This window comes from Schistocerca serialis, chromosome 3, assembly GCF_023864345.2.
Source record: "Schistocerca serialis cubense isolate TAMUIC-IGC-003099 chromosome 3, iqSchSeri2.2, whole genome shotgun sequence".
Lineage (NCBI taxonomy): Eukaryota > Metazoa > Arthropoda > Insecta > Orthoptera > Acrididae > Schistocerca > Schistocerca serialis.
Window position 1 is genome coordinate 425606957 of NC_064640.1, and position 13967 is coordinate 425620923.

A 13967-nucleotide genomic window follows, 5' to 3' on the forward strand; every position below is an offset into this window, starting at 1 on the left:
AAATGTGCTATTATAGTCGGCGCACGAGCGATGGGACAATGCATCTCCGAGATAGCGATGAAGCGGGGATTATCCCGTACGTCCATTTCACGAGTGTATCGTGAATATCAGGAATCCGGTAAAACATCAAATCTCCGACATCGCTGCGGCCGGAAAAAGATCCTGCAAGAACGGGACCAACGACGACTGAAGAGAATCGTTCAACGTGACAGAAGTGCAACACTTTCACAAATTGTTACAGATTTCAGTGCTGGAACATCAACAAGTGTCAGAGTGCGGACCATTTAACGAAACATCATTATGGGCTTTCGGAGCCGAGTACCGACTCGTGTACCCTTGATGAGTGCACGAAACATTGCTTCACGCCTCTCCCGGGCCCGTCAACACTGACAAACAATTGTTGATGACTGGAAACATGTTGCCTGGCCGGACGAGTCTCGTTTCAAATTGTATCGAGCAGATGGACGTGTACGGGTATGGAGACAACCTCCTAAATCCATGTACCCTGCACGTCAGCAGGGGCTGTTAAAGCTGGTGGAGAATCTGTAGTGGTGTGGGGCGTGTGCTGTTGGAGTGATATGGGACCTCTAGATACGACTCTGACAGGTAACACATACGTAAGTATCCTCTCTGATCACCTGCATCCATTAATGTCCACTGTGCATTCCGACGGACTTTGGCAGAACAATGTGACACCCCACACGACCAGCATTTCTACAGAGTGTTTCCAGGAACACTCTTCTGAGCTTAAACACTTCCACTGGCCACCAGCCCCACCAGACATGAACATTATTGAGGAGATCTGAGATGCCTTGCAACGTGCTGTGCGGAGGAGATCTTCACACCGTCGTGCTCTAACGGATTTATGGACAGCCCTGCAGGATTCATGGCGTCATTTCCTCCATCACTACTTCAGAAATTAGTCGAGTCCACGTTACGTCGTGCTGCGGCACATCTGCGTGCTCGCGGAGGCCCTACACGATATTAGGCAGGTGTACCAGTTTATTTGCCTCCTCAGTATATATTAAGTACCTACATTCGTTGTTCATCTACTCTTGCATAAAACTGACTTTTTTGCAGTGAGGAGTGACATTAATGCAGCTGTATACTACACTACCAGTATAGCGACGCAGCGTAACAGCCACCAGCCGCAGTGACCGCCGACAATATCATTAGAATTATCAGCCTCAAAAATCTACTTCAGTTTAGTAAGTGGTTACACTTAGTGCCCCAAAAGCGAGCATGCCAGACTTGTAACATTCGTGGTGTAAAAAAATCAACGATAAATGTAAGGAAAGTCCTTGCTGTGAAGTGATGGTCACGAAGTAACATACCTTCTCACGCAAAAAGTTTCAAATAAAGCAGAATATGTCGGAAACCATAATTATATGGTAATATGCAAAAATCTGACTTTGGGTTATTACAACAAAAGACAAGAAACAACAAAAAAACAAAAAATAACAGAAAACGCAAATACCTATCTTATTACTAATTTCAACTGAAACAAGTTTATTCGGTGTATAAATAAGTGGAAATTAAAAAAAAAACGATACGAAAGCCGAAAATACCCTCGAAAATGTACAGTACGCAAACAGTAATATAAAATTAAAAAAGGTCAGTTTCACGAAAGAATAAAAACATGACTTGCACAGCATAGCTTAAGAAGATGCAAATGCAAGGGTTGGACAAAAATGTGGAAAACAGTGAGAAATGAATGCTTGAAAATAAATGCAGATGCTAGAAAAACCTGTAGGTTGCGCTATTGTATTTGGACACAAACGGCTGCTCTCCAGTGTCCTCATTATGCTGGATGTGTCAGTCACGGCCACAACAGTGCTCTGTGTAACTGGCCGTGAATCATGTCGGAGCTAAGTAAATTGGAACGTGGGGAAATTGATGGTGCTCATATGGTGGTTGCTTCCGTCACTAAGGTAGCCGAAGCGTTTGGTGTTTCAAGAGGCACCGTATCGTAGATTTATACCGCATACAGGGAAAACGGAAAGACACAGCGTGGGCGAATGTGAGTACTGAGTGGGCATGACGGTCGCTCATTGAAGAACATTGTGACGAAAAGCAAAGGACAACAGCTGCAAAATTTACTGCAGGACTGCACTCGCAAACCATATCAGTAACAAAACAATGCGAAGGGAGCTCCAAAAACTGGGAATTGTAGGGCGAGATGAAATTCCAAAACTTGTAAGGGGTAAACTTGATGATGCGGTCATCAAAACCTGGACTCTGGAGCGACAGAAGAAAAAGTCGTGTTGCACACTCTTTCCCGCCTCTATACGAGTTTACACCTCAAGAGTGGAATATGGCGAGGTTTCAGAGTTGATTTGGGCAGCCATATCGTAGTACACCATGGTTACTCGGCAAAGTCGAAGAACTGCCAAGAATTATGTGACTGTGTTAGCTGATCATGTCCGGTCCATGGTACTACGTTTGTTCCCCAGTGGTGATCCTGTGTTCCAAGACAGCAGGGCCCTGTTCATTGTTTGTGAGGGCGAGGCTGATTTTTCGCGTCCTCCCTAGCCACCACACTCGCCAATCTCATTGTTACTAAGCCTTTACGGTCTACTTTGGAGAGAACGACGCGTGATCGCTATCCAGCTTCATTATCGTTAGCCGAATGTGCCATTTTTTTGCAGGAAGAAAAGTATAAGGTTCCCTTGAAAACCATACAGGTCCTGTATTTATTCATTCGGAGACGACTGGAAGCTTTATTGAACGCTAACGCTTCTGCTGCACCGTATGGGACATGGCAGTGGTATGTGTTTTTGGCGTTTCTATATTTCTTTCACCACAGTATTTAACCTGTGGTGCAAAGATAATTTCAGTCACGCGAATCCTCTCTGTTATTGCATTTTTCACAGAGTCAGTATGCATCTCCACGACTTTATAGTTGCAAGATAGGCAGCTCCCGTTCGCGCCCAAATCTTCCACATTTCACCGATGTCCTGTACGACGCGAACTAGTTGGGTGTGACGTGGCTAACGAAAACACCAACATTAACAAGTTTTTGATGGAATATAGACTAAAATACATTGTTAATAAAAAAAGCAGAAGTTTTAGCACTAAACCACAAAAAAAGTCAATTTTATTGCAAAATTTGGACATATGATCAAATTGTCGCGTATATTGAGCAAAATTCGTTGTTACTCAGAAAGGGAATGGCTCATTATTCAGCAACAGAAGAGACTATTGGAGCAACAATGTGAAACATACTTCATTGTTATCATTCCCCTTATCAAATTACGCATAGCTGCCGCGTACAATCCCTCTATCAATCCATTCCTTAGTCTCCCGAAGATTCTTCTATGCTATGGTTGCTATGTAAGTATTCTCTCATTCATATAGCTTATTTATGCTGTGTTACCTGTATAGTTTTCAGTTTCTCGGCGAATATTTTCAGTTCTCCTTGGAATGTGTCATTGCTTATGTCTCATAGTTCCATTAACTCCTCAAAAAATTCACTCGCTTTGATTCTAGTGTTTCTCTTAGCTTACCTTCTTCACATTTCACGACCTTAAAAATGTATGAACTTTATATTTCATTATTGTTTCTAACTGAATCAGTGATCAGATAACGATGACTTAACGTAATTATAGATTTGATAACACGTAACATCTGTGACGCTGTAACACATTAAAAGCAGATGGATACACACATGTTGCTAATTATGGATTGATACCAAACACAATAATATAGCAGCAACGGATGCATTCCACAGTTGTAGTGGTTTGGAGCATTTGTAATCCATGAAATGGTATTGGCGCTAGTTGGTAAACTGATAACTAGTGGGAAGTTGAGTGTGAACGTAGGGTCGTATAACTCGTTCATCTACACTAACCAGCATATTGTTACGTACCATCCTAACTGGGGATTTGTAATGATTACAACAGAAACAGATTGCTGTTTCCAGCTGCAACAAAATTTTCGACTCTTACCGATTACGACCATCAACTACAGATATTAAGATGTATCAGTGTTATAGAACTGTTTCTTTACTTTTTTGCTTCTTCCCGTACTAGTGCTCCGTTTCTGATGAGGCATTCACAATCACATGTGTCTTGGTTTCTGTGGCCAAATGTCTTCCTTGTCATGAAAAGTCATTTTTAGCTTTAAAATATAAGTTGTCTGTCTCTGAATCGTATCATCTGTTGACGTTGTGTGTGTGCGTGTGTGTCGATATTTTACTGGTTTGCATATCGTGTGTATTACAGCGAATCATCTCGGATGTATCCTGACCTAACATGGAAAGCTGCCTAAGACCCACACGCTGATCTGCCGATACTCTTCTGATCTTGGTAACCTGTGTTTACCGCATTGTGTAAAACTATCGAGTCTACACTTTACGTACAAATTGTCGAAACATTCCGTTCCTGTTAGCTTTCAATTAGTATTATAGGGAAGAAATAAACTGAATCGCTTCCAAATGGTGTGTTCTGACAAAATAAGAAGCTTTCATCACGCCCTGGAGTATAAATACAAGTAATAATATTTTACCGTTGAAAGGTAAGCGTGTGAGCATAAACTCCTTAGATTAGAGCTCAGCATAATAATTCAAATGCACGGAAATTAATTAGAACAGGCGTAAAAACTCCATTCCTTTCTGAAAACGTGAATACAGTATCAATAATCTCTTAAAAAACGATTTGTGAATAGAAACGGTAAACTGATACGTATAAATTTTGTGAAAACAAGTATATAAATAATTTTGTGTTCCATTCTTTCTTTTGGAAAAATCATAGATAATATTTTGAAGAACCGAGTGTTGACAGAGATCCATAAATTTTGGAAATTGCATCATATGTCACGACGGTTGCTAGGTGCAGTACTAATAGATAAGGCGACTACGTAAATAACAATAATAATGTATACTTGTACTAAAATCAAATGTTAAAATCATGTCACTGTTTGCAGCAAAGCGACCACCAGTTGAAGAGACAGCATCCTTTCTACAGTCACTTCTAGCGAGCCACGGACCAAACTACCTTGAGAAACTCTTTGGAAACAAAGCCAGAGACGCCCTGGCACCACTCGGAGGAGTCGAGAAGGTCGCTATTGCTCTTTCAGGTAAGTTTATTTACCTCCTTGTTTCTCTCGTCGTTGCACCATAATCTGGTCGTCTACAGAAATATACTTTAGGTTCACCCAAATTTACTATGAACCTTTTTAAGGAAAAGAGCTCTTCCCCCAATTCCTATACGTAGAACGCCTTCATTTACAGGGGTCGCGTAAGACATCAGTAGTGGCAGCTACATCGCCCTGTATAGCCATATACAACACAGTAATCAATTGAATCTACAGGTTCCTTCCCAGACTCCTGCACGTGGAACATTGGAATTTCTAAAACCGTATATAATACAGTAATTAAATTAATTTATTTACTGAAATTCCACTCATCTACTGCATGTCTAGGCCTTCAGCTCGAAACTGCATCAATACAGATGGGATTCTTCACCGAATCCGATAGTTGTCCTGAAGTACACTACTGGAAATTGAAAAAAGAACACATTGACACCGGTGTGTCAGACCCACCATACTTGCTCCGGACACTGCGAGAGGGCTGTACAAGCAATGATCACACGCACGGCACAGCGGACACACCAGGAACCGCGGTGTTGGCCGTCGAATGGCGTTAGCTGCGCAGCATTTGTGCACCGCCGCCGTCAGTGTCAGCCAGTTTGCCGTAGCATACGGAGCTCCATCGCAGTCTTTAACACTGGTAGCATGCCGCGACAGCGTGGACGTGAACCGTATGTGCAGTTGACGGACTTTGAGCGAGGGCGTATAGTGGGCATGCGGGAGGCCGCGTGGACGTACCGCCGTATTGCTCAACACGTGGGGCGTGAGGTCTCCACAGTACATCGATGTTGTCGCCAGTGGTCGGCGGAAGGTGCACGTGCCCGTCGACCTGGGACCGGACCGCAGCGACGCACGGATGCACGCCAAGACCGTAGGATCCTACGCAGTGCCGTAGGGGACCGCACCGCCACTTCCCAGCAAATTAGGGACACTGTTGCTCCTGGGGTATCGGCGAGGACCATTCGCAACCGTCTCCATGAAGCTGGGCTACGGTCCCGCACACCGTTAGACCGTCTTCCGCTCACGCCCCAACATCGTGCAGCCCGCCTCCAGTGGTGTCGCGACAGGCGTGAATGGAGGGACGAATGGAGACGTGTCGTCTTAAGCGATGAGAGTCGCTTCTGCCTTGGTGCCAATGATGGTCGTATGCGTGTTTGGCGCCGTGCAGGTGAGCGCCACAATCAGGACTGCATACGACCGAGGCACACAGGGCCAACACCCGGCATCATGGTGTGGGGAGCGATCTCCTACACTGGCCGTACACCACTGGTGATCGTCGAGGGGACACTCAATAGTGCACGGTACATCCAAACCGTCATCGAACCCATCGTTCGGCAAGGGAACTTGCTGTTCCAACAGGACAATGCACGTCCGCATGTATCCCGTGCCACCCAAGGTGCGCTAGAAGGTGTAAGTCAACTACCCTGGCCAGCAAGATCTCCGGATCTGTCCCCCATTGAGCATGTTTGGGACTGGATGAAGCGTCGTCTCACGCGGTCTGCACGTACAGCACGAACGCTGGTCCAACTGAAGCGCCAGGTGGAAATGGCATGGCAAGCCGTTCCACAGGACTACATCCAGCATCTCTACGATCGTCTCCATGGGAGAATAGCAGCCTGCATTGCTGCGAAAGGTGGATATACACTGTACTAGTGCCGACATTGTGCATGCTCTGTTGCTTGTGTCTATGTGCCTGTGGTTCTGTCAGTGTGATCATGTGATGTATCTGACTCCAGGAATGTGTCAATAAAGTTTCCCCTTCCTGGGACAATGAATTCACGGTGTTCTTATTTCAATTTCCAGGAGTGTATATAGACTAAGAAAAGAAGATAAGAGTAGAATTTACCCATCTATCTAAGTGATAGGACAAATTGGCCACTACATACATCACTAGAATTACTGTATCAGCTGCTTTACTTTTTGTGATACAAATTACTTTGTATGAGGCCCTTAACGGCTGAGATGGTAATGTAGCTGGAGGAATTAACAACTCCAGCAACTGTTGCAAATGCATAGTCACCCTGCAGCAATTCATGTTATTACAAATGACCACTCTAGAAATTCTATAGAAGTTAATACAGTATTATTATTTTCAGACACTTATGTAAATTTGAGGCCGACATCGATAGATTTAATGTATACTTTGTAGAGTGGACAGCTATTCTTAAATACATCAAATGAATTCGCGATTGCGCATAAGGACTACGATCATCTGTAGAATGGAATGAGGACAATGAAAATTTGTGCCCGACCGGGACCCAAACCCGTATTTTCCACTTATCGCGAACTGTCGCTTTGCCATTTGGCTATCTGTGTATGACTCACGGCCAGACCAACTTCCACATGTCGTGAACCTTGCGTCTACGACCTGTACTCGTACATCCTTTATACATATTCCCGTACACGTCAGACGTTGCATTTGAAAGTCGCTTGCCTGGTATCAGCATACAAATACGATATTGCAATGCCTATGTTATTGTGATTACGATGCAAAGTTCCTTTGGACATGCGTATCCAAAGGAACTTTGCATCGTAATCAGAATAACACAGGCACTGCAATATAGTACTTTTTTTCTTTATTGAAACTGCTCTCCACTTATAGGCGACTGAGAGGAACGACCATTTATCCACCTAATAATGGACACTTGTGTTTGTTTTTATAGTCAGTACTTTTCAGTTTAGTTTCTTGGGTGAACTGTTAGCAACTAGACTGCTCTTTCATTGTTGTTTCCAAATAATAACTAATATGAAATATAATCTAGCCAAAAAATGAAAGTAACAATGAAATACTGGTAATGTGGATTTTTCCCATGATGTGAGAATGGTATCAGTGAGGTCTCCTAGAAGTATTTTGGCGGAGTGTATGTATATGACGTACTAGTATTTCATGTGGAACCGGATGTGGTTCGTGTTTGAGGGGAGTGAAAAGTGGACGAACTGAAAAGGGAATACGTAAAATTGTATTAGTTAGGTATGCACATTCATCATAACAGACTGGGAACAACAAGAGGTAGATGAATCGCAGTTGACTGAAATGAGAGATTTTCGGAACTCTTATACACCTACATCCATATCTACGAGGGGCCAAACTGTGGTCTTCCGAGTGCGGGATGGCCCTTTCGGAGAACTGCCACACAAGTTGGACGTGCTGCGTCAGATGTACAACGATGCTGAGCTGTTGTCACGTAAACATTCTCGCACCCAAAGACGATGTTCAGGACGTCCAGACTGCACAGACGCCCGCCAGGCTCCGGCTCTTTGTATTGTAAGGGCAGCAGTGGCAGAACGTACGGCTACCACAAAACAGATGAGAGTACTTGTGAGCCCAGGCGTGTCAACACGAACTACTGTCAACTGGTTGTTAGCAGTGTGACTACAGGTACGCACACCTCTAGCCTGTCTTTCACTCGCGTCACAGCGTCGAAGCTCACGGCTGGACTTGTGCCATCAGAGGATAACTTGGAAGATGGAATGGTACGCCGTGCTCTTCAGCAATGAAAACAGATTCTGTGTGGACGCAAGTGATGATCGTCTGCGCATGCGATGTAGACGTGTTGAGTGCAGACTCGTAGAGTGCATCCGTGCAAGACACACTGGCCTCATCCGTGGCATTAATGTCTAGCGTATGATAATCTACAATTCTCTTTCACCTTTCGTGTTTCTGGAGGTGACGATAACCAGCGTTCGCTACATGCAAAATATTGCTATACCCGTTCTTTTGATGTCCGCGCAGCAGAAAGGTGATGTGTTTTCGAAAAGGATAATGTTCACTCACACACTGCCCGTGAACTAGCTGAATGTGCCCTGCAAGAAGTGCAGTGACGTCATTGGCCATGTGCAATCTCCAGACGTGTCTCTAGTTGAACACTGACGGGTTGTGACAGATTTGACTAGTGCGGCTCATCAGGCAACAACTCTTACCGAACTACGTGAACAGGTTGAGCAGGCATGGCATAACGTATCCCAGCACAATATTCGTAATCTGTTTTATAAACTGGATGCCAGAGTCAGCGCCTCCATCGCCACCAATGGAGGCTACACCAAATACTAGTATGGGTGTTTCAGCATGTGTTGATACCTGGAAGCTCAGAACCGCTTGTACCGCTGATCTGTAAATGTATTCATTTCATGTACTCCATATGCACTGCTGCAGCAATACATCTCGAATGAATGGAAGCCTCTAATGGTGTGTACTACTTGTTTTTTTTTCCTGCAGTGTATAGTGCAGATAAGGCCAGTGACTGAAAAAATATTTAGTAGTTTGAAGAAATAATCCTGTAAAAGAACAAACACCATTAATTTCATGAAAGAGCATGAAGGATGCAACTAGCAGACTGTGAATGTTAAAGCTGCACAATTAAACCTAAATGTAAATTAAATAGCTTTACGTCCCTCTTAGCTCGGTGGCTGCATTGCCAGCACATGCTTACCACTCTTAGACGGAATGAGAGTGGAAGATGGTTGCAGCGGTGGCTGGAAATTCCGAGCCCAACCCGGCCTCTGTGCTATGCTCTAAGTCGGAGACATCTGTCTCTGCAGCTGCCTAAATTGAAGTGTATTTTCGACGATGCACCTGAGACAGCAGTGCTCATCGATCTGTTGGCAGTAAGTCTGTTCACACTTTGTTCCCTAGAACGTAGCTGTATCTTGCCAGCCAACTGCAGCAGACCTTGCGAGATCCAACCAATAATCAGTTTAAGAAACAAATTCCACAAGTTCCTACTCTCACGGATACTGTCATTGTTAACCAACAATGGTGCCAGGCAGAGAATCTCTCCCATTACATTACAGGTTTCCAACACTGACCCATTACATTAGAGGTTTCCAACACTGACCAACCAGAAGTCTTGCACGCAGTCACATATGGGATAATACATCTTCTACCATAATAATTATTGTGAGCCAATCACAGCCACTGTTACTCAGATTTAAACGAACATTCTTTTGTGGCACAGCCATGGGCAACTTCCAGTCCCACAGTCTCAAGTTATGGGTGCTTTACCTGGGTTTCAGATCTTGATTTCGCTAAAAACGATTCCTTTTATTATTTAGCACAACAGAGTTTTATGGAAAATGGGCTATCCTCCTATCCGTGCATTGTGGAGATGCGACAACGTGACTTCCTGTTATTTAACTGTTCGAGGACTGTTTTCAGTGACAAACAGTTTTATGACACTCTCGTCCCCCTTTGTTACCTTACTTGTCAGGAGCCAGCTAAAGAAAGCTCCCAACGCTATAGAAAATAACACGTCCCCATCACCATAACAAAACGAAGGAGAAGCACTAGCAATTAGCTGTGCAATCATTGGCTGCAGTGAATGTTGTCTACAGTTTTCATACAGAATTAAAGAATCGAGTATAGTCTACTGGGATATGCATATTACAATATAAAATAAGTTAGATGACAGTCTGGACATAAACTGCTGTGTAATAATAAGACCAGAATTTCTTCGCTTCGCATTTAGTATTGTTTCACAGGGTGGCTTATCACACTCACTACGAGTAAAACTCTAATTATCCTAATTGACTGTTGGTGAATGGTTAAAGTCTCATCTGATGATTAAGTCCCCATTACGGTCGGAGGAAAGCAATGGCAAACCACCTTCTCTAGGACCTTGCCTAGTCGGCGGTGCGGGTCTCCCTTATCGTCCCCTACGCTCCTCGAGGTTGGGGCCTCATCATCATGATAATTAAGGTGTGACTGGGGCAGTTATGTACCAGAAAACTCAGATTATCTCGTAAGTTTTCAGTTACATCAGAGGGTGATTTTAGTGGTCAGATGAGGGGTTCATTATTTTTTTGCAGTGCTTCAAACTCTGGCACATTGTTGTGAATGCTGTGGCAAATAAACGCTAGCGTTTTATATGGATCTTACATTGATACTTCCGGTTTACTGCAGCTACCATTATCTGTACTGGATGGAGAGTCTGTAGCTACCTCACCTCACTGTCTCTCACAGCTCTTACAAACCCAGACGATGAAAATGAAAGGCGTTTTCCCCCATCTTCGTGTGCAGTAAATTTTAACCTGCTGCGACAATTTTAAATTGTTTACCTATCCAGTTCCAACCATGTAAGGTTTGGGAGCGTTCCTTCTTGCAGGAGGTCCCTCATTTGTTGGAAAGGTTGGAAAGGTGGGAGGATATCACAACTCTAATAACAAAGAAATAAGGTACAGCAAAAATATTACCATATTCTTACTTTTACTTGTTACTTTACATGTGGCAAGGGCCTTATCGACCATACGTCTGCTCTATGAGCCTCTTCCACTTCTGCCTGTCCCATGCGCTGTTTGTCCAGTTGCTGTTGCTGTTCATCCTAGTTGTGTCCTCCCGGATGTTATCCCACCATCTGATTCTGGGTCTCCCTCTTCCTCTCGTTCCATCTACTGTTCTGCTGAATGCCATTCTAGGTAGTCTAATCTCTGTCATTCTTGCTATATGGCCTGCCCAATTCAACCTTCTCCTCTTGAGAACTTCGACGATGTTACGGTGTTTGTACAGTCCTCTTAATTCTTCATTTCTTCTTATTCTCAAAATGGTTCAAATGGCTCTGAGCACTATGCGGCTTAACTTATGAGGTCATCAGTCGCCTAGAACTTAGAACTAATTAAACCTAACTAACCTAAGGACATCACACACATCCATGGCCAAGGCAAGATTCGAACCTGCAACCGTAGCGGTCACTCGGCTCCAGACTGTAGCGCCTAGAACAGCGCGGCCACTCCGGCCGGCCTTTCTTATTCTCCATTCAATGTTATTTTCGTCGTATACAGGTCCAAAAATTATCCTTAGTATATACAGTAATCATAATTTAGCAAAACATAATATTTAGCCAAGGGCAGCCTTTACTGACACTACATAATGCTAAACTACAGAGGGCACTTGTATTGAAACCATAGGTACGTGCACTGAACTACTAGGGGTGGATGGGAGGTGGGGGGGGGGGGGAGGGGGGGAGCGGGAGGGAGGGTGGAAGTGTGCTGAAACATGGGCGCAGATCAATGTGCCAGATGTGACGATTCTGATGAACTGTATCTTCAATGGTTTGCGGCCGTAGCACGAGATACATGAATCTGACGAATGGACGGAACGTCGTGCGAACTTGAGCGCCGTTACAGTATACTGTTCAAAATGACTGCAAGACACTTCCATGACTGCGACGAAGTTGCAGCTGCAGGTCCGTCTTGAAGCTCAAACTGAATGGGCAGGACGAGGTGACAGACAAATCTTAAAAGGCTTAGCTGGTGTCACACTCCTGTCAGATTCCAACTTCAAAAGTGCATGGGTCAAAGCCTGCCTACGCTGACATAGGTGCTGATAACGTCTTTTTCCGATAGAGGTTTCCTATTCTGTCTTAGTTCCAACAGCTGGAAAGGTGGTCCTCACTGCATCCCTATGACCATACAAGAAAGTAGAACATCCGTTTAAAACTTTGTTGGTTTTTAAGAGTTGCTGCAATTTTGAGTAGATTATCACTTCCGTTCCAAATGACGACAGCCTAAATGTGTATCCAGATTTTGGTTCCACAATATGTTGGAAATCATTGTCATTAAATTTGTTTTCTCTCGGAAATTTCGTTAAAATTGTTAGGGAGATTACGAATGGATTGAAGGGTCCTGAATACATCGTCTGATTAATTGATTATTAATTCCATCACGCCTCTTTCTTTGTTTGCACATTCACGTGGCTGCAGAGGCATTCGTCTTGCCAACTGACGGTCCTGGAAAAGTTTGTTGTGTTAGATGTTGTCTGATCCAAAAAGTACTTGTGTGCACCCGACACACAATCAATTCAAATGGCTCTGAGCACTATGGGACTCAACTTCTGAGGTCATTAGTCCCCTAGAACTTAGAACCAGTTAAACCTAACTAACCTAAGGACATCACAAACATCCATGCCCGAGGCAGGATTCGAACCTGCGACCGTAGCGGTCTTGCGGTTCCAGACTGCAGCGCCTTTAACCGCACGGCCAATTCGGCCGGCACACACAATCAATTACCTGCTATGAAGTGTAGTGCATACCTGACCCATTTAGAGTCACTGTACAGTTCTCAGCCCTATTGTGTATGTCTAGGAAGTCACAGCCTAGCTTGTTACAGAAGATTCGTAGTATCTTTCTGAAGCTCTCCATGCGACTCAGATCCAGGAGGCCACGATCACTTGTGGAAACAATGCTGCAAATTGTGAGCTTTGTTGAAGCTCTGTGAGAAAGGCTGAGGTTCTCAAACATATCTGCCAGTCACTGGAACGACCCAAGTATGAGGTCGGAGCCCAGACGACAGGCATCACTTTTCCTAACTGGCGCCATAATATGCAGTTGGATACACCCTGTTGTCTTAGTTGCTTCTGAAATAGTCTCTTCACTCCATTGAACGAGGACACCAGGAATACAAACTCAGTACATATGGTGTTCCTTTCCATCTCTTGCTTCCAATTCACCTAAAGGGTACCATTCTTTGCCACACATTAAAGCTGGCATATGCCTTTTCGTCCCATTTACATGACACTTGGCTTAGTTTCAGTTTCCGTGGGATATAGCTCGTCGAACGTGTTGTTTAGGGGCATGGGTGTACACATTGACGTCTCCGTTGTTCCTGTTTGCCGTGTGCAGGGAGCTTAGACCTACCATTGACACTCACGCCACTCACAGTCAAGTGTACGATAGGTAATAGCTCCCGTACATCCTGTAGACGAGACAGTGTCCGCAACAGCGGATAGTACTTGAGGGAACCTTTGGTATGTCTGGTACACAAATCTCGGTTGGCCTCACGATACACCCATTCACAGCAGTTTCTAACTGCTTGGCCTTAGTCAAGGCTATTTCAAGCTGCTTAAGAGCACTAACAAATCCCCTGCACGCGAACGATGTCACACTGAT

The 13967-nt window shown here is 44.2% G+C and overlaps 1 protein-coding gene across 2 annotated transcripts in view; it reads left to right on the forward strand.

Moving 5' to 3' along the window:
- Nucleotides 1-13967, forward strand: part of LOC126470305 (IDLSRF-like peptide) — a 232013-nt gene that overhangs the window by 184425 nt on the left and 33621 nt on the right. For both annotated transcript variants that reach the window (XM_050098075.1, XM_050098076.1), the window contains exon 3: nucleotides 4924-5076. In XM_050098075.1, coding sequence (XP_049954032.1) covers nucleotides 4924-5076 — 153 coding nt within the window. The remainder of the gene's footprint in view (nucleotides 1-4923; nucleotides 5077-13967) is intronic.